The 19,747-nt window shown below is 58.4% G+C and overlaps 1 protein-coding gene across 1 annotated transcript; it reads right to left on the reverse strand.

The window, feature by feature from the left end:
* Positions 1 to 102: 102 nt before the first annotated feature.
* CLCN6 (chloride voltage-gated channel 6) lies at positions 103 to 19,719 on the reverse strand. The gene is made up of 23 exons (XM_044445300.1): positions 19,516 to 19,719; positions 18,120 to 18,179; positions 17,273 to 17,338; positions 16,594 to 16,659; positions 16,358 to 16,424; positions 15,904 to 16,010; positions 15,302 to 15,428; positions 15,130 to 15,197; positions 14,546 to 14,604; positions 14,127 to 14,259; positions 13,636 to 13,749; positions 12,821 to 12,987; positions 11,940 to 12,066; positions 11,442 to 11,571; positions 10,443 to 10,596; positions 10,179 to 10,338; positions 9,753 to 9,859; positions 9,167 to 9,353; positions 8,571 to 8,728; positions 7,765 to 7,921; positions 7,066 to 7,173; positions 6,391 to 6,516; positions 103 to 5,056 (listed from the first exon to the last, which is right to left on the reverse strand). The coding sequence occupies exons 1-23, from the start codon at positions 19,717 to 19,719 to the stop codon at positions 4,976 to 4,978; spliced, it is 2,733 nt and encodes a 910-aa protein (XP_044301235.1). The 3' UTR covers positions 103 to 4,975.
* Positions 19,720 to 19,747: the final 28 nt, after the last annotated feature.

Below are 19,747 nucleotides of genomic sequence, written 5' to 3' on the forward strand. Positions count from 1 at the left end.
CCAAGACCTGCGAGGAGGACTCAATCCACTCATTTATTTTCGGAGGGAACCGGCACGGCCACAGAACGCAAGTGCCCAAACACAAATAAACACCAGCAACACTGGATTTTTTAAAAAATAAAATTATATACACTGCAGAATTAGTTCCCATGATCTGGCAACAACGAAAAGTGCAAACTGAAGTCCAGACAAAAAGAAGAGATTAAGGCGCGACTCCACGCCTCTCTAGGCAGGAGGAAGGGTGCGCCGCCCGGCTTTCCTAAGCCAGCCGCCCACCGGGGAGCAGCAGACGTTCTTCTGCCGGAGAGGGTTTCGGACAGTGCCGGAAATTCAGAAAAGTTGGAGTGGTTACCCCTGGAATGATCCGTCTTGTGGAGGGGGGGTTAGGGTCACAGCTGGGAGAACTGCCGATGGTGGACTACAGGTCCCATTGTCCTGTCAGTGTGACCGAGGCTCGGAGAGTGGGAGCTGCCGCACAACACCATTTGGAAAGCCACAGAAGCGCCGTCCCTGTGCTGTAGGGCAGCGTCACACATTCATACTGAGAGAGCGGAGGGCTGGCAGGACGCAAAGAGCCTCCTGCGTTCCCCCGGGTTGGAATTAATACTGATGAGAAGGCAGAGCCGTCTGCCCACGGGGAGGCGAGGCGCCCGTGTCCCCAAGGGCGGGGAGAGATGCTCGGGGCAGCATCGGGGGCTCTGGGTGGCCTTTTGCTCGCCGGGGCAGGCCGGGATGAGCCGTGGGGCCCGAGCAAAGGAGGCGCTTCAAGGCGAGGAGGAACGGCAAAAGGCTGATCCAAGTGGCACCCGAGCGAGAACAGCTCTTGGCCTTTGAGAGAGAGGGAAACGAGACGCTTCCTGCTTGCAGCGCGAGAGCACGGTGTCACTGCAGTCCCAGGAAACCTGTTTTACGCTCGGCAAGCTGAAGCCGTGCGGTATTCTCATGCTCGCTCGCTCGCTCACTCTCACACTCACACACACACGGGTGGCAGGGAGCCAGGCTGGGAGCCGAAGGCCAAACGGTGTGGACAACTGCCTCCTGGCCACCCCGGCTCTGCGGCAGGGACCAGAAGCTGGTCCACAGCCCCCATCAGCTGCGGGAACTGTGGGTGGGACGCCATCCGCTCCTGCTGCTGCTGGACCACAGTTCCCATCAGCCTGGCTGGCACGGAGCCCAGCAACACGAGAGAGGGCTTTGGTTCCCCAGCCCAGCCCAGCCCAGCCCAGCCCGCCCTGCAGCCGGGTGGGCAGAGCTGTGACAGCCCAGAAGAAAAGGCTTTCGGGGCTTGGCCGGGAGACCCCCTATTCTAAAATGCCCTGCATTTCCCCAGTCCCCGCTGGGCTGCCCACCTCTTCTGCCGGGGGAGGAAACCTCCACGCGCTCCCCCCGTCCCGCCTCTTGCCCAGCTGAGAGCACACTAGTCTGTGCCCCGCCTGGGGGCGAAGGCCGCGCCTGATCCCTGATCCGAGGAACGGGCCCCGGGGCCCGCGGCTTTTCCACAGGTAGCGGAGCCCACGGGTGGCGGGGGCGAGGAAGCGCCCCGGAGGCCGATCGAGGCGGGGGGGAGGACGGACAGCTCTGGCCCGAGCATGCTGGACGGGGGCAGCGGCCACGGCCGAGCGAGGCCGCGGCGGTCCTGCCACAGCCAGAACCAGCCGGGCCGCGAGGGGGTTCCAGGCCGTCAGCCGGTCCCTCCCCATTCTCCCGTCTTCCTTTTTTCACAGTGGCCGCAGAAGGGTAGAGAAAGCAAAGCAGCGGCTGCGTCGTGGAGGGAGGGAGGAAAGAGAGGGAGAGACCGACTTTCTTTAAAAACAGAAAAGGAAACTTACCCGCCCCCCTGCCCCCCCCCCATCCGAGGCAGTGAAGACTTTGCAAACACATTCCTGGCTCACGTCGAAACCAGCGGCGCGGCGCCCCCTGCCGCCCCCCCCCCCCCCCCCGAACACACGATGCCACAAGACGAGGCTCTGCCCAGAGCGACGCACGCAACCCTCTGGAGCGATGTTCTGCCTGACCCCTGCGGGTACGGGGTGCAAACCCATGGGGAGCGGTCTCCCCCCTTTTTCCTATAGTGAGCTCCATCGGCTCTGCAGAAATCCATGCCGCAGACGCGACCCTGGGAAACCTGCAGCCTCCTCGGCTTCCAACCCAGTCTGGCACGGCTTGCAGTGGGGCTGTTTCCCCTCCCTTCCCCTGGGTAGCCTGGGGGGCAGAGGACGCTTGCAACTCTGATTTTTCAATATCCAACAGGCTCCGCAAGAGAGAGAGCGAGAGAGAGCCAATCATGGCAGGGCACAGCCTAGCAACAGTCATGAGGACTAGCCTGCTTGCATGGCATTTGCACATGCTTGCCACATTCCCCGTATCCACACAGGAAGAGGGACAAAGGGAGCATCTCTCGATGGAGCACAAGCCACGAGGCCTGGATGCTTTCAAATCCCTTATTTTGCGTGCCAGCTATTTCGGCAGCGGCGGCACCAGGTCCTCCTTGGATGTGTGGGATTACAACTCCCTTCATCCCCGGCCAGCATGTCTAGACATCAGGGGTGACAAGAATGGCACCCCAAAACACCCGAGACAAGGAGGCAAGACAGACAAATGAAATGAGAGGTCCTGCCAATGAATCCAGAGAGAAAAATTCCATGGGGAAAAGTCGGCAACCAGGATATTAAAGGCTGCATCTCTTCCTCCATGTGGCCTTGGATTTCCGGCTGGGAAGGACGATGTGGCCTCACCTGGAATATCGGGACCAAGCTGCCACAGCTGTGCCCCGAGGGGATTCTGGTGCTCACACTGGGCGGGCTGTGAGAGAGATCCAGGGGCTGCTCATTTGGGAACTTCAGGACTACGAAGAGAGGCAGACGCAAACGTCTGAATTGTGGCTGGGCTGTGCAAGAGCCAGCGCTGAAGGGTCACGCGGCTTCATGGGGTGACTGAGAGGAGGAAAAACCGGGGCAGGCAGGCGGGTGGGCAGGGGGCTTACATGGGGGGACTCAGCTCCTCACCCACCCCGGGTCTAAGGCGGGCCGACGCGGGTGCAGGGAGACTTTCCTGGAATGCGCTCTCCGGCGGACGGGGTGCGAGAGCCGGGCTGTGCTTTATCACGCCCATCGGTGTTGCACTCCTGCCCTGCCGAGGCGCGTCCCCGGCGTCCCCCGGCCGAGCTTCCTGCGGAGGCCAAAACCCACGGCGGCAGGAGCCCGCTGGATCTCTGCCGGGATGGGTCTTGCTGAAAACACTCGACCAGCCGCGGCCGGCTTGGGCCTGGGGGGGGCGCGCTGGGGGGTGTTACGGGAACTCTTCCAGCTGCAGAAGGCTCTGCGACCCGCCCCCTCCTCCCGGCCCAGGACAAGTCCGGTCCTGCCTGGGTGACCGCTGCAACCGCAAAGCAGTTTTCCCCTCTGGCAAGACTGGTTAGTTAACGGCTTTCGATGAAAACTGGAGGTCAGGGCTTGGGCACGGGGGGGCGGGGGGGCGGTGGAGCAGCCACACGTGCCCTTTCAAGGCAGAGGGACTCAGAGGGGTTACACAAGGACAGGGACACGCGCACAGGAAGGAACAAGGCCGCGCCGACGGCAGCCCCTTCCCTCCTTCCCACCGAAGCATGGCACACGCACGGAGGGAAAGGGCTGGCGGGAGCTTCTCCCCGGGACCCCCCAGGATCAGCTGGACACAACGCTCTGTCCTGTCGAGCGAGGGGACGGCCAGAGCCAACCGAAAATGCCAGAAAGGGGCACAAGAGGAAGCAGGCGCACCGTGGGGGGATTTGGAGAGAGGCGACCCGACCTGCTGCGAAGGCACTGGAAGGTCGGGGGTCCGCTCTGGGTCCCGGCCAGGCCTCGCGGCTGCTTGGGGGCAGCTGGACGTGCCCACGCACAACAAAGCCATCGGCATCTCCTCTGCACGCGACCCGAAGGCATCGCACGGATCGATCACCGGCCAGCCGCAAGCGCCGGGCTGGCCTGGACAGGCACCGAATCGGGGAACCTCCGGACGAGCGATGTGTCCCCAAGGCCGAACCCCCAGAGCAACATCAAGCTTTTCGCAACACGCCTGACCATCACCAGATTCCCACCCGCCTCTGGGAGTCCTTCAGAACCCCAGAGCGGCTTGATTCAACATAGCTGTACACCAATGCAGATGAGAACTACCCCCAATTCCACACGAGGCAGCTTTCTCGAAAGCTATTCATCCTATGCTGACGAAAACTAAGTTTTCTTGCGGCACCTCCCTTTCTCTCTCTCTCTCTCACACACACACGCACCCACAATTTTTCAGTGATTGTTCATGTTTCTTCACATGCAACTCGTCGTTTTGCCCTTGACAACCAAGGAAGGTCGCGGGGGACTGGAAATTCTCTCCTGCAGAGAACTGTCGCCAGCCAGGATTCCGGCCTTCCCAACCCCTTATACAAAAGTGTTCCGTTATGGAATGTGGGAGGGAAAAAAGTGGACCTGCAAAGTAAAGGGATTTTCCTCAAGTTCCCATGGAATGAAAACGGGGCACTTCGTTCTCGGCCTGAGCGGCCACAGGAAATGCAAACGGCAGGGATGCCCCGCCAAGATCGGAATGAGGGGAAATGGCGCTTCGGGTTTCCCAGCCCCTGAGACTGGTTTCTGCTAAGGCAAGAGATGTGGGAAGGAGGAAGAAGAGCGAGGCAGCGCCCCGCCTTCTGGAATACGCCAGAGGCATGATTCCTCACGAATGTGCCGGCGGAGGAGGGCAGCGAATGTGGAGACGGTAATCCGGAGCCTGCGGGGAGAGGATCAAACCGTGACCGTGGAAGCCGGTGGCGGGCCAGCGAGCGTGGAGGGCGCCACTCCTCCTCCGCCGGCCGCACAAGAGGGCTGCAGGGGCCCCCGCGAGGACGCTGCCGGTCCGGGTTCTGTGGGTGTCGTAAAGTGCACAGAGCTGGCCCCGGGGCCGAAGCGGGATGGGAAGGGGTGGCTTGAGGCGGGGAGAGGCGGCGGGGCGGTCAGAGGGTCTGGTAGTGCTGCCGCAGCCGGGCCTGCAGGAACTCGTGGGTCAGGTTGTGCCGAGTGATGATGCCGACAATCTGGAAGAGGCGGAGGGGGGGATGCGTCAGAGGAGGAAGGGCAACGGGGTGTCGGGGGGCCCACACCCCGCTCCTCCTCTCAGGCAACTGGATTTCAGAGACGGTACTTCCCACGGTATCTGCCTCTTGCAAAGAAACCCCAGGTGGCCCCCATGGGCCGCCTCCTCCCCATGCCAACCCTCACAACAATCCTGCGACGTGGGGAGACATTGCTCCGCCCCATTCTTCCCAGGGATCCTCACTTTGCTTCATTTCGGATTTCCATTTCTGTACTGCCCAGTAGCCAGATACCTGGGCAGTTTCCAGAGATTAAAACCCTCACTGTAAGACCTCCCAAGACGTTCGAAGGGGATGGGACAGAAAATATTTTAATAAATAAATAATAAATAAATAAAAGGCGCTTTGTGCATAACATAAAAACAGTGCAAACAGAGATAAACCAAAAGCAGGCAGACACACACAGGCACAAACCTCCCTCCCTCCCTCCGTCTCACAAACCATGCTCCCCAGCAGCCAGCTTCTCTGATCAGCAGCTGAAAGTGTCTGTCTGCACTCTTTCTTTGTTTTGCTCAAATGGGAAAAACGTACTTTTTTTTTAGAAGTGCAACAAAAATTCGCACATCTAATAAAGCAAGAAATGCACATTTAAAAAAAAAACACCCTTTCAGAGCATGAATGCCAGGTTAGGCATCTGCAAGCAAGAGAACGTGTTCGTCCCCAGTCTGGGTTAGAAATGGGACATGTTGGCATAATCTTTAATTCATCAACACAATTGTTATATGTCCATCAGTCCTTCCCTTAAAACCTTCCCGCTGGCCTCCAGCGACACCTGGTGGCGGTTCGGAAGGAAGATTTAGCTTAGGTCAATAGCAGGCCTGCTAAACCCCAAATTTTCTTGAGGGTGCAGTGGGAAGTTGAGGTCCAAATTCGTGGAATTATTGGTACCGACGCTGTCCTCTTGATGGAATGGACCGATCCATCTCTTAGTTACCGTTTAAGACTGCAGACTTCTTGAGCAGCATAAACGATACATTCAGAACAATAAATAAACAAACCCTCACATCAAATTATCCACCACCATCCAACACCTAAAAAGGTTAACTTAACAGGCAAGGAGGACAGGCGGGTGTTTCTGACCCTCGTAAGAGCAGACTACATCTCTTGGGAAGAATTTCTATCGGGCAAGGCCTGCCCCCGAGAAACCCCTTTCTCTCTCACCTGCCAGCCTTCAGGATTGTGGGGCAGATGAGCAAGCGGAGACGAGCCAAAAGCAAAGCACAGCCAGGCCCGCAAATTCAGAATAAAATGCTCTCCGGAGAGTGCCGCCCACTTACCTCTCCAACGGCATTCACGACGGGCAAATGCCGGAGCCCCATCGTCCGGAAGAGGTTGAAGACTTGGGAGACGTGGGTGTTGGGCGAGACGGTGAAAGGAGACGGGTTCATGTAGGGAGTCACATCCTGGCAGGAGCAGAAAGGCACACAAAGCGTTTCAGTGCAATTTACAGCCGATACTCACGTTGTCTCAAACCGGGACTCCTGGCTGGGCGCAAAATCTTCTCGGGGCGTTGCCCGCTTTCCCCCAATTAACACATGCAAAGGAAATGAATGAAACCGAGGGCCCCCGTATTAAAAACATGCATTATAGTTTTAAAAAAAGAGCTGTGCCTCAGCCAGAAGCTGCCGGAAGGGGCACTTAAAAGGGCAGCCAGTCTTGCGGTCTCAAGAAAAACCGTGTGCAGTAGCTTAGACTAGGACTGGCACGAGAGAGTCAAGGCCAAAACTCAGCAGGAAAAGCTCCCGAACAAATGAGCCACATGAAAACAAAAATTTTTTTTGAAGTATTTCTGGCTGTAACCACCCAGGAGAAATGTTTGGTTACACAGGAAGAGCCGCCTCTGACCTATGGAAGCGACATCAACATGACATGGCACTCAAGGGATGGGCAGAGGCCGCTCGCCCCACGGCGCAGGGGCAACATGCACGTGGGGATGCAGGAGGGACCCTTACGACTATCATCCTGGGGTTCAGTAGAGTGAGGTCCAAGTCATGGATGTCGGGGTAGCGAGGATAATCTTCGGCCATCTCGGCGTAGGAGAGGCGCGGCTGGTTGGCGCTCTGCGAAACAGAAAAGCGGCCTCGGTGGGTCGACGCGTCACCTACGACTCGCAACAGCGTGAGAAGAGAACACCCAAAATCTGTGGGTTTCAGGGCAGGAGGGAGATCTTACAGAGGAAGAGGGTCCCCTCTGGGGACTGGAAAGGCAGTTTCTAATCGCAGCCCTTCCAGGAATCATCCCGAGTGGAAGAGGAGTATTTCTCAGCCACTGGGATATTCCCAGCACGGAGAAGGAATACCGAGTCCGGGACCCAGGCACTGCAGCGAGCACCTGGGGGGACGTGGTCTGCCGTGGCTCAAACTGGGGGGGTCGGTGCCTCGGCAGTGACCTTCCGGGACTTCCGCCACCCTCTTAAGGTTAAGTGCCAACCTTTCTCTGCTTTTAGCATGGAGCAAGCACAGAGCTGTCCTCGCTGACATTCCCAAGAAGGTCATCTTGCCCTCTGCAAATCCCGTAGGAATGTATTTATGCAAATGCCTTGGGAATAAATTTAATTAACAGGGCACCCCTCCAGACCAGACTTGAAAACACAGGGAGAGAGAGAGAGAGAGGGGAAGCGAGTGCCATTTGTGGAGCCTGTCGGAACTCACCGACTGGTTCTCCGAGTAGCAGACGCCTCGCACCAGCAAGTTGACCAACTGCGACCGCAGGATCAGGCCGTGAAAGGTGAGGGGGCGGAAGCGTTCCTCCATGGTCCATTCTTCGCTGGGCGACTGGTCTGGGTAAAGGTTTGGGTAGGGGGTGTACCTGGAAAAGAGCACCTTCCCCGTGTGAGTTTGGGGAGCCGATTTGCAAAGGGGAGGCCCGCCTCTGAAGGGCGCCCCCCGGAGCCTCCCAGCTCAACCAGCGGCCCCTCCCACCCAGGATCTGGGGCCACCCCCAGGCCCAGCCACCTCTCCATAGCCGCCAGGTGCCCCGGCCTCCCCGGCTTTTACTTTATCTTTTGAGGTGTGTACAGATAAAAACGAGGACGTCTGGAGCCACTGTGGCACAGCAAGACTGGCACTTGGGAGTTCCAGGTTCTCGTCTGCAGAACAGCATCTCCCAGGGGGCCTTTGGGCCAGTCCCTGACTCTCAGCCCAGGCCCACCTCACAGGGCTGCTGTGAGGATCGCACGGAGGGGAGAACTAGGTGAGCTGCCTCTGGCCCCTTGCAGGGAAAAAACGGGGCTGTAAATGAAACCACCAGGAACTGCCTCCGTCACCAACTCTGCAACAAGGGGCTTCGCGCTCTTCAAGCCGCTCCCACCGCGGGCTTCGCTTCCTGCCTTCTCTTGGAGCCGCTGCAGTGTGAGGCGTGCCCCCTCCCCGGCGGCCATTCCACAAGGGTGCCCGCGGGCTCCCCGCACAGCGCCCCGTGTGCCCCCGGGACAGGGGCCCGCGCGCTCGGAGCCCACCTCCGCTCCAGCATCTGCTGCAGCATGTCCTCCGTCTCCGGCGGCTCCTCTGTCACGATGTGCTCGTCACACACGTTGCGCAGCTCGCTGGAGGGGTACGACTTCATGGACTGGCTGCGCTTGCGCTGCTCGCCGGCTCGGGTGAGGATGCTGGACTTCTGGGGGAGGGGAGGGGAGCCGCAGTCTTACCTCCCGCGTCTCCCCGAGTGTCGGAGAACCGCGGGAAGTATCTCCGCGGCTTGTCCGCACATTCTACGCCTCTCTGCCACCAGAAAGCTTCTATTACTGCTGCTGTCAGCTGCGAGTACGGCAAATTACAAGGACAAGTAGCGGCGGCTGCTATCAGCAAATTCTGGCAGAGCGGGTCTGACTTTACGGCCTATTTGAACCCAGTGCTGCAGTTCTAATTTGTGGCGTCTGTCCCTGCTTTTTTACTGCTTTCTCTCTCGTTTTCACTACTGCTTCCATATGCATAAATCATTCGGTTTATGTGCTGCTTTGCACTGTAAAAGCGACCCTGACATAACATGGGATGGACGAGACCGAAATTCATCAGAACGAGGGTCCTGGCTGAGTCCACGGGCGCCTGGCCTCACCTTGAACTTGATGTTGTTGCTGATCAGCTGGTCCCACTTCATGAACTCCTTCTCGTAGGCCCGGTTCTCGGTCACCACCGGGAAGGCGTGATGCGCCGTCGTGCGCAGAATGCTCACCAGGGACTGGATCCGGGTGTGGGGATAGACGTACATCAGGTTGGGCTCCATGATATCGCTGGCTCTCAGCCTGAGACATGGGAAGGAACAGATTCAAAGATGTGGGTGAGGAAGGCGACCCTCTTCCAGTCTGACGGCCACATTCCAGTCATGGGTGGAGCCAAAGGCAAAGGGGCGGGGCCAAAGGATGCATAAACAAGCAGGCATGTTTGAGCCTGAAGCTCTTCCAGCCAGCCATAAACAGGAGCCATCTTGATCTTCCAGAACGTGGGGAGATGGTGTGAAAGCCGGGAAACTGGATGGCTGGTTGTTGGGGGAAGAGGTGCCGCCTGCTGGGGAACCTCGGGGGGGCCGCGCTGGGCCGAAGGGCCCAAGGTTCCTCATGCCTGTTGAAGGGGCTCGTTTTAGTACCAGCAGGACGAGCCCAGCGGGTTTCAGACTCTGAACTCTGCCAGCTGAGCAAGCTCACTTGTCCATCTCCGCCTTGGTCTCCCATTCCAGGAGCGGCACTCCCCGCAGGTTCACGTAGATGTCATAGATCCCCTGGTTGAAGAAGTCTCCGGTCCACTTGGCCACCTGGAAAAGACGACGGTCCCGCTGCCTGAGCCAGCGGTGACGCGGCAGCGGGAGGATGGGGGCCCCGGCCGAGAGGGGCCCCAAATCAGCACCCAGGGAGCGGCCGGTGGAGGGGCGCCCAAGGCCAACTCCACTTCATTCCTGGAGTGTGGCGGTGTTTCGATCTGAGCCGCACAAGCAGCGTCTCCCACACTCCCCAAGGGCTCCATTTTAAATCGGGGAAGAGCAGCTGCTGGGCGAAGGCCGAGGGCGCTTTAACCCTGCGTGGCAGGGCGCTGGGCGTGGGGAGGAGGAACCCTGCGGCCCCCGGGAAGCTCACCATGAGCGTGATCATGATGGGGAGCCCGTAGGTGATCTCGTTCGTGGACTCGATCAGGATCACGGTGAGGCTGATCGTCATGCGGACCACGCCGCCGAGGAAAGCGGCGGCGCCGATCAGCGCGAAGGTGCCCGAGTAGATGTGGTCCAGGCCGATGTAGCTGTGGGCCGAGAGGAGAGGGGAGGGGGGTCAGGATCCGGCGGGGCGAGGGAGGCCGGGGAAGCGGTGCCGCTCCCATGGGCGAGGCCAGAGCGAGGGGAGTACCTTTTGAGGAGGTTGGCCACCAGGCGCCCGAAGGCGGCCCCGCAAAGCAGCGACGGGACAAAGAGGCCACTGGGCACGGAAATCCCGTATGTCCAGCAGGAGAGCAAGAAATAGAGAAGGAAAAACAGGGAGAGCGTGACAGGGCTGAAGGTACCTGGAAAGACAGGGGAGAGACAGAGGGTTGAACAATGGGGGGCAGAAGCTCCGCCTCCAAGGAGAAGGCCACGCCCCCGGCGAGAGAGCCACCCCCTAGCAAGGCTCCAGGGGGCACCGGCATTTGGCTCACGGGCCGAATGTCCATTTCAGAGCCTTTCGGTGGCCAAAGCGCCAGAGTCAAAGCGACAGCCACCCTGGCGTAATTTAGCTCACCCTTAAGAAAGGCATTTTGGCAGGTCAGAAAGCGAGAGAAGCCCACGCACATGCTGGGAAACTGCCAGAAGGCGGCGGCCAGAGGGAAATGGGACGAGATCCTCCGGAGAAGGCTGGCGGCGGGGGGGGGGGGGTCCCGGGTGGGCCGCAGTGGAGGGCCCGCACCCCCCTGGTTAAGGAGCTGTCTTGGAAACCCCCCCTCGAATTCTTTGCGTCTTTTCCACCCCACTTTGCCCCTTGGCTGTATCCGCCTCAGCTGCCCTGAGTCTCCGCAGAGAGGGGGGTCCAGCTACCCCAACTGGGATTCCCCTGGATGCGGAAGGACCCTGCGAGAGGTGCAGCTGGGAGTCCGGCCGGGCTCCCCGGCGTGGAGATCGTCCAAGGGAAGGCCTACGCCGTGCTGCAGAGCCGGCGTTTGCATCGTGCTTTTCCGTGACGCTTCATCCCGTCCCCGCTGCACTATCTCATTTGACGCCCGTGCCACGCACGAAGCAAACTTGGGTTGGGCTCCATGTCCTTTCCGAGGGCGGGGGCCTCTTCCGAGGTATTTCTGCGGCTCTGCCAAGGGCAGCGTCCCCCGAACCCGCCAAGGCCTCCCTCCGCCCGCTCTCTGCTCGCCTTGGCACTCACCCTCCTGGTGAAAGAGCTGCAGGATGGCCGCCTCTTGCGGGTTAAAGAAGAGCGTGGCCATGTCGTTGTACGTGCTGTTGGGACAGAAGAACGTCTGGATGCTCGAATTCACTTCGTCGGAGGAAGAGCCCTAATTCAACAATTGCAAAGCGTCGCCTTTTAGCGAGCGCCCAGCCATCGGGTGCTTTCTGTTCCGACCCGGATCTGCCCAGATGTTTGGGGCTGCAGTTTCCTTCTCCCGCAGAGCGCACCCCCCCCCCCCGGTTCTTCCCCTAAAGGTTTTTCTTTTTGGTCCTCCTACAAGTCTCTGAAATTCTCTCTGCTATACAGCCACTTCGCCCGCTTGTGCGAATGGCACCGATTTCACAGAACAAGCACCAGCGCTTACGGCCTTGAACACAAGAAACGGGGAGGACGGCAGAGCGCGCACCCAGCCGCAGCCGCTACGCGAAGCTATTTCCGGCTTCCTTCTCTTCCGGCACCAGATTTCTCTCTTACCTGCAGGTCCAGAGAACTGTTGTCTCCGTGGCTAGAGGACGACAGCGGCCGGCACTCCCCGAGGACCATGGAGGCCACGAAGACCACGAGCGTGGTGGTGAGGCACACCAGCAAGCTCTCCAAGATCCTGCACGCGAGAGGCGACAGGAAGCACGCGAGGAACAGCTGTGGCTTGCAGGAGCGCACGGCTGGGGCCTTCTGCTAAGCATCCCTCAGGCGCAAAGGTGGGGACCCCCGCCCCCCCGCGACAGGCTGTGCTGCGACTGAGGGCCTCCTCTCGCTGGCACCGCCAACGTGCCCCCTCCCCACCAAGTCAACCTGAAATTGCTCTCTCAGGCCATTCTTCCCGCAGGAATGGCAGAAATCATGAGCCCACTGGGGAGAGGGGGGCAGTCACGGGGAAAGACGTGGAGAGGAGAAACAGGTCAGGGCGTGCGCTGGTGTTTGCCTGCTCAGCTGGAGCGATGGCCGGCAAAATGCACCAGAGAGTGCTTTCTTATGCAGCACCGCTAGTATTTTGCCTCTCCTCTCTTTAACCTCCCTGCACAGGGCTTGTCGTTCAAGGAGGGGTGGGGGGCGGCAGACAGAGCCCCGGGCAGCCCTCCTTCCACCCCGCCTCCTTTCCCCCCATCATTCGGAATTGTCTTCCTGCGGCCTCCCTTGCACTGTAAAAGCAGAATTCCTTTCCCCACAGCTCCATTGCTGACACTGAAGAGCTCTGAGCCAGGGGTTTGCGGCACTTTGGGCCTGGCCTGCTCCACCAGGAGGGCTTTTCCGAAATGGAATCCAGCTCTCAGGGTGCAGGAAGCCCGGCGCCCGCTGCTCTACATGCCGCCAGGAAATAGGCTGCGAGCGCCAGGTGGGAAAGAGGGTGTGGGTACCTGACCAGTTTGGGCTTGGGGTGCACGTTCCGCATGCGATACTTCGCCAGCCTCTTGTTGGTGCAGTTGAAGGTGGCCCCCAGAAGGCCGCCGACGACTCCCATGAGGATGAAGAAGCCCAGGTCCACAACCGTCCACAGGTGGCACTTCTTATCGGATTCGGGGCACTGGAGGGGGCAGCGTTGATGGCCCCAGCCGGAGGCAAAAGAACAACACCACAGATCAGCCAAGGTGGGTTTGGCTCGGGGGCTGCTTCAGAGCCCAAAGCAGCGCTGTGTTCGGAGGGCTGAAGGAGGGAGACGGCAGTCCCCTCCTCACAAAAGGCTCTAGGTCCCTTTACCTCATTTTCTCTATCAAGATCAGACCAACAAGAGCAAAAGGCAGGCATCGGCCGTTCCCCCCAGGCAAGCAGCCCACCAGAGCTTGCTCACCCCTGCGGTTTGCATGCCACATTTCCACCCAGAAACGTGGCTCTCCACGCAGCTCAGAACAACGAGCAGAACGTGACCCAGCTATTAAGGAGATGCTCACTCGAGACAGAGAAGCGGCACAGGGCCCCAAATTCCCGGAAACGCCTTCTCTGCTGGGGGCACAAGTTTCAAGCACGGCCGGAGCGCGTCCTTAACCCGCACCGTGTTCCTGGAGAGCCTGCGCTCCATCCCGTTGGAAGGCAGCCGGGGCCCCGTATATCTCACGCGGTGCTTTCCCACCAAGGTGGCTCAGCTGGACCCCCGGGGGCCCCCCACCCATTTCAGCATGTTATCAAAAAGACACGGAGAGGAAGCCCGGAAAGCGACATGCAGAGGGCCACGCACCTTGAACTCTCCGAAGTTGAGCAGTCCCGGGAGCTGGAAAGACCCCCAGCTTCCAAACTGAATTCCGGAGCGGAAGAAATTCAGCGTGAAGGTGGCGGCCATTGAACAGAAGAGCTGGAAGGGGAAAGGAAGAGTGAAGCAAAAGGGAAGTTTCTCGTGTGTTTCTCACAGGGTGTCCGGGGTCCCCACTGGGCAACTCGGATGCTGCTCGCTGCCCTCCAGATGTTTCTGGTGACAACTCCCATCACCCCGATAGGATAGGAATTGTAGTCATGTGTGTCTCAAGGGCATTGGGGGACCCATCACTTGAGAGAAGCAGGGCCTCTCACTTCCTCTTCCCCACCCACCCCTTTTTCCTTGTATGCTGTGACTTTTCAGGTGGTGAGCCTGCAGGCAGGGACACCACGCTCCTGGATCTGCCCCGGAGTGGCAGAAAAACATCTGTGAACAGCGAAGTGATGAGCAAAGCGAAACCTCCCGTCGGCCCTCACCACTTTCCACGTCAGGCCCTGGTTCCAGAAGGAGGAGCCCTCCTCCAGGCTGAACAGGGTCCCCCCGATGGGGGCCCCAAAGGCTGCGGCCACCCCTGCAGCGGCTCCTGCAGAAACGAAGTCCCGCTTGTCCCTGGGAGGAAGACAAGAGGAGGAGGGGTTATGAAGCATACCCATTTCGAAGACAATGGCTTTCAGGGTGCGGGGGGGGGAGGGGGGAGGGCGAGAGTGTCGGGGCACGTGCACGATCCATTCAACAGCTTCTGTGTGAGTTGTTCAATCGACTGAAATTCGCCTCCGACAGTTGTAAGTCTAGCGAAGGGCAGGAGGCGGGAGCTGGCAGAGCCCATCTCTGGGTAGACCAGGTGGGCCCCTAATGCAGAGCATCTCATGGTGAGCCTCGCCCACCCAGAACGTACCTGTCACTTCGGAAATAAGGAAAGTTAAATCTGATCTTCTTTAAAGAGATGCTCTGGAACTGGTGAGGAAAAGACAGACAAGAATCTAAATCAAACAGATGGCTAAAGGGCCCCTTTTCCCACTCGAGAGGCAGGACTGCCTGGGTATCTCCCAGTTCTGCAGGAACACACAGAAAGTGGTACTACATGCCGGTTCCCAAAAGTGGAAGCTTTTGTTGTTAAAAAAGCCAAGCTTCTCGTCCTCATGATTTCAGGATACACAAAGGTGCAAGGGCAAGGCCCACGATATATGAGAAGCCAAACAGTTTCTAAAAAATCAGAGGATGCCAACTCAGTCGCTGGCAGATATCACAGCCCTGCCCCAGGACTAGGACAAATGGAACAAATTGTGCAAAACAAGAGAAATTACGCAGGTTGGAGAACTGAGTGTCTTTTGGCATTAAGAGTGCCTCTTATAATTGTGGTCCCTGGACACCAAAAATGGATAAACAGAATCAGGAATTTCTTTTCAGGGCCCAGAAACTACCCAGGTCAGGCAAGGACGACAAAACTCCAGGAGGGTCCAGCGGCCCGCTCTCACTCACCTGGGGTAAGCCGGCACCGACAACAGCCCCGCTGTGGATCATGGGTCCCTCCTTCCCGACAAAGAGACCTGGAGAAGAACACGTTGTCAGTCGCCTGGAAAAGATCCCCCAGAGCTGCGGGGATCGGATGCGAGAAACGGCTCGCCGACGGGGAACGCAGGGGGTCCCTTACCTCCTGCAACACTGAAAAGCACGCCCACTGCCTTGCACACCAGGGTCCGGAGCCGAACGATCCCCGGGACCTTGACCCCGTTCAGGTAGCATTTGATCTCCGGAATCCCGGAGCCAGCGGCCACAGGCTGCGAGGAGAGAACAGCGGGAGTTTGGGAAGGAATCGCAAGGAGTGGGAGACCAAACTGGGGGGCTCGGAAGGCAGTGTGGGCCAGATGAGGCACTTCCCATGCAGGATGCAAGATGGGCTAGTCACCTGGGGTGAACAAACCTCAGCAGCAGGTGACCAGGCAACGCACTGTGAGGCAGTTGTTAGCATCCTGTTAATTTTCATGCCGTGGCTTTAAACCCAGTATTTTTCTCTTGCTGTTTCGTGCCATTATAGTGGTTGCGAGCTGCCTAGAAGACTTCCCCTCTGGGGTGACACAGGATTAATTCAATGAGTTATTAAACTGGGGAAACGATCTTCTAGAAAAAATAAAGAGGGCCTGCCTCTTTCTCATCTCCCAGCTTATCAGCATCCCATCCGTGACTCGTAACATCAGGAATGTGGGAGGACAAGGCGGAGACCGCGGGGAGAACTTCCTTGGCCTCTGCCGTTACCTGGATCAAGACAAGCAGGCTGGCAAAGAAGATGAAGACTAGGTTGAAGCCCAGCAGCTCCAGCAGGGACACTGCCAGGCAGCCCTTCTCGCTGCACTCCTCCACGGCTGCAGGGACCGAGTCAAGGAACTGTGTGCGCTCTCCCCGACACTTGGCCTAGCCCTACCTCGCAGGGTTGTTGTGAGGAGGAAAGGAAGAGCAGGGAGCCTAGCCAAGCTGCCTCAGGTTCCTTTCAGGCAGGCAAAGGTGGGACATAAATGGCTTCATGAGTCACTAAGGAGCACACATGGAAGAAATGAATTTTCAAGGGAAGCCAGAAACACTTCTCCGAGCAAGAGTCGGAGACTCTGTAGCTCCCGCCCCTAGAGGGCACGCCTAGAGCTAGAAAGCAAGCTTTGCACGATGTAAATTCCATGTGAACCGATGTGAAACATCGATGTGAAAGCAAGGATACAGCTCTGCACGATGTGGAACTTGAGCCTGGAAAAGAGCCGCACGAAGAAATCCACAAAGAGGCCCACCTATGGAGAGAGGAAGGCTCAGGGCAATCCTATCAGCTTTCCCTAACCGACTACAAGGCCCACGACTCCCAGCCAGGCAATCATTATAGCCAGAAATCACCATTTGCTGGCAAAAACGAAAGGCATGCACAAGCCCATCCTTCAGGGAGGATGTGAGCAAGCTGCTTACCAACCCCGTGCACACGCCGATGGCGAAAACCATCACCCACTTCACCGCTTCGTACCGCTGGCTTTTCTGCAAGGCGGGAAAGAGAGGTGCACAGGTGAGCAGGTTAGTGTACCGACAGAGCAGGAAGCTCCTGTCCACATGGCCTCAACTGATGCTCTGGTCAGACATAAATACACCCTGCACAGTCCAAAGAGGTGACGCCTCAGGTTTTAAGGTGCATTCCTACTTGCAGGATTTGGGGGTCAGGTTTCTAGACCTCATGGCTCCTTAGAAAACACTTCTACATCCCCCTGCTTTCTACCCAGGGCCTCTGTGTTCCAGGTATCCACTTCTGCCCCAAGGGGGACTTTGCCTCTGAAACCAGTTTCTGCAGTAAGTCTTACTCCAGGAGCACGTGAACTAACAAAACTTCTTCCGGACACACACAAGGCACCTTTCCCTCACAGCTGAGTCTCTGACAATTGTGTCATTGTCCACACAGCTGGCTCGGTCCCTTCCTGATCCTCCGCACATCTAAACAGACACGGCCTTGGCTGGACCAGGCCATGGGTGACAAAACGGTCACTTCCAGAGGTGTCCCTCCATCGCAGGGACGCCAAGCCCTGGCCCAGGAGGCTCCACAACGTGGCCGAGAAGGCCGGGTGGCTGGCCACGAGCCCCCTCTTCTCCCCAGGCGTACCTTGTTGTCAAGACCTTCCAGGACTTCCAAGTAGGGCTCGTTGATGCAGCGGTCGTAGTCCAAACTCTGGGGAAAAGCACAGGCACAGGAGAATGTTTCTGGGAGGAGAGCCCGGCAAGCGGGCCGGCCCGGCATTCACATCCACAGCAGCACTTTCACCGAAATAGCCCCTCACATCTGTCAGTGGCTAAGGGGCTCTGCTCTCCCATGAGGGAGGCAGGGCTCCTGGCTGGGACGAGTCCTGCACGGCCTCGGACGCTGGACCATCAGGCCGAGCCGCCGAGATCGCCTTGCCCAGTCCCCTTTGAAAGCCACCCAAACCAGTGGCCGCCCCCACGACACACAACGGTGCATCTTATCGCTTTGCTCCGCGCTGCGTGCAAAAGCCCCTTCCTCTCTCCATCCCGAGTCCGCCACCGCCCAGCGTTACGGGGCGATCCCACTGCGTTCGAGTAACAGGCCAGGAGACGACAAAAGCCCTCCACCCACTTCTTCCACACACCCCTCTATCGTGTCCCCCCTTCCTCGTCTTTTTTCGAAGTAAAGAAGTCCCAGGACCTGCGACTTTTCCTTGCCGGGGGCTGCTCGTGCCCCCCGATCGTTTGGGTTGTCCTTTTCTGCACTGGTAGGACTTACCAGTAGTTTGTTCAATATCGCAACACAACGTTGTTCAAAACACACCTCCCCTTTCAAGGGAGTTGAAGGGGGCCAGTTGGTTTGGGGGGACTCCAACAGATGATTCCTCCCCCCACATCCCCACCCCGCCAAGCCCAGTTCCACTGGGTGCACATTCTCTGACCAAACACACTGAGTCTTATCCCAATCCTTTCTTAGGCTTGCCTCTCACCTCATAGTCCTTGCGTGGAAGAATCTCCTCCTCCTCCTCCTCAATTTCACCCAGAATGGTCTGGAACAAGCAACAGAAAGGTTTAGCTAGAATGCATGCATTCATGGGCTGAATTCCATGGGCAGTTTCTAAAATTCAGAACTACAAAATGCAGCACAAAAGACATTATTTTTGGTCCAATTTACTTCCAATTTATAAAAATATACACCACAGAGGAGCAGACAGGAGAAAGATGCCCTTCGAAAGGCGCTTTCCTGGCCAGAGAGCAGCTCTCAGGTCCCGCGCTCGAGCTGCATCAGTGTAAGAACACCACAAGCCCTCCCTTAGGCTGTGCCCACCCACAACTTTGTAGGAAAGTTTTGTGTCTTGTTTTTTCAGTGTCAGCAACACATCACGCAGCTGTTCGCTTTCAAGGAACTACTGCCAGACCTCAGGCACAAAATGAATCCCCGACCACAACCGCAACGTAACCTTCCACCCTCATATCAACCCTGCTACTGCATTTCTGTTACAGACCGACCGACCCTGGGGAATTGCAACCTGTACAGGCTAGCAATAAAAACAAGACAAAAAGCTGTTGCACGCAAGCAACGAAAAGCTGTTACGCACAAGGAATGCAAATCCCGGTTTTTTAAAAGCAGGTGTGCCTGTGCAGAGACCAGCAACGGGGTCAAAGGGGGCGCACACTGGTAAGGCTTAAAAGAGGGAATGTCAAACTCGCGCAGGAGGCCTGGGCTTCCCCAGTGGGGGGACACCCATTTTTTTTTCCTGGGCTACAAACATTTTCAATGGTTGGTTGCATTCGAGGAGGGGATGGCTCTCATCAAGGGGGAGTTTCTGGTTTGGCTCATTCATTTGCTTTTCTTCTGGTGAGATTCACAAAATAAACAAAAGAGGGAAATAGCCATATTTGCAAGTGAATTGAAAGCCGCAGGCATCCCTGTTATTACTGTAAATCTTCGGTATTTGACTCATAAGGCAACGCATATCGGACTGCTATGGGGAGAGGATATCCCAAGGCAAGTATGACAGGCAGATGAGGGACAACAGAGAGGTGCCTCTGAGAAGGTGCGAAGTGTTTTGCTATTTTCCATGAGTCACTGAACACACTCCCGCATGCCTGCCCCCGGGAAAGGGGATGCGCACACGGGGCTGCCGGCCAGCGCCGTGCAGCCACCTGCCGCCTCCACGGATACCTCGAAGCCGCTATCCTCAGATCGCCAGCTGGGGTGGCGGGCGCGAAGAGGCTCGCGGGGAAGGCAGCTCTGCACATGCTCAGAGGCACCCCAGCCGACCAGCAGCTCCCCCCCCCGCGAGCCCCGTGGCCGCGAAGGGCGGAGCCGACCCACGCGCGCCCCCACCCCTCCCTCCCTCCCTCCCTCCCTCCCTCCCTCACCAGCTCCTCCGGGGTGCGGCTGCCCCGCTCGCCGCAGCAGCCGCAGCAGCCCGCCGCCATCTTCCGCGCCGCCGCCGCCGCCGCCGCGCTCGCGCATGCGCCCCGGAAGGCGCGGCGGCGCCCCCTGATTGGACGAGCGCGCGGTTGGGCGTGAGGGGGCGGAGCCCCGGTCAGCCGCTGGCCGGATGCTCCGCCGCCGGCCATTCATCCCACGGCCGCGTGTCCGTCCGCA

The sequence above is a fragment of the Varanus komodoensis genome, unplaced genomic scaffold (assembly GCF_004798865.1).
Source record: "Varanus komodoensis strain SLA01 unplaced genomic scaffold, ASM479886v1 scaffold48, whole genome shotgun sequence".
Lineage (NCBI taxonomy): Eukaryota > Metazoa > Chordata > Lepidosauria > Squamata > Varanidae > Varanus > Varanus komodoensis.

Bases quoted from the DNA above. Each gene is read 5' to 3' on its own strand.
- CLCN6 (XM_044445300.1), bottom strand. From the start codon at position 19,719: ATGGCCGGCGGCGGAGCATCCGGCCAGCGGCTGACCGGGGCTCCGCCC. The intron at 14,605-15,129 runs GTGAGTGAGAGC...TTTCCTCACCAG, and splicing joins TCGGTGCCGGCTTACCCCAG to TTCCAGAGCATCTCTTTAAA. The intron at 12,067-12,820 runs GTACCCACACCC...TCTCGCGTGCAG, and splicing joins CCCAAGCCCAAACTGGTCAG to GATCTTGGAGAGCTTGCTGG.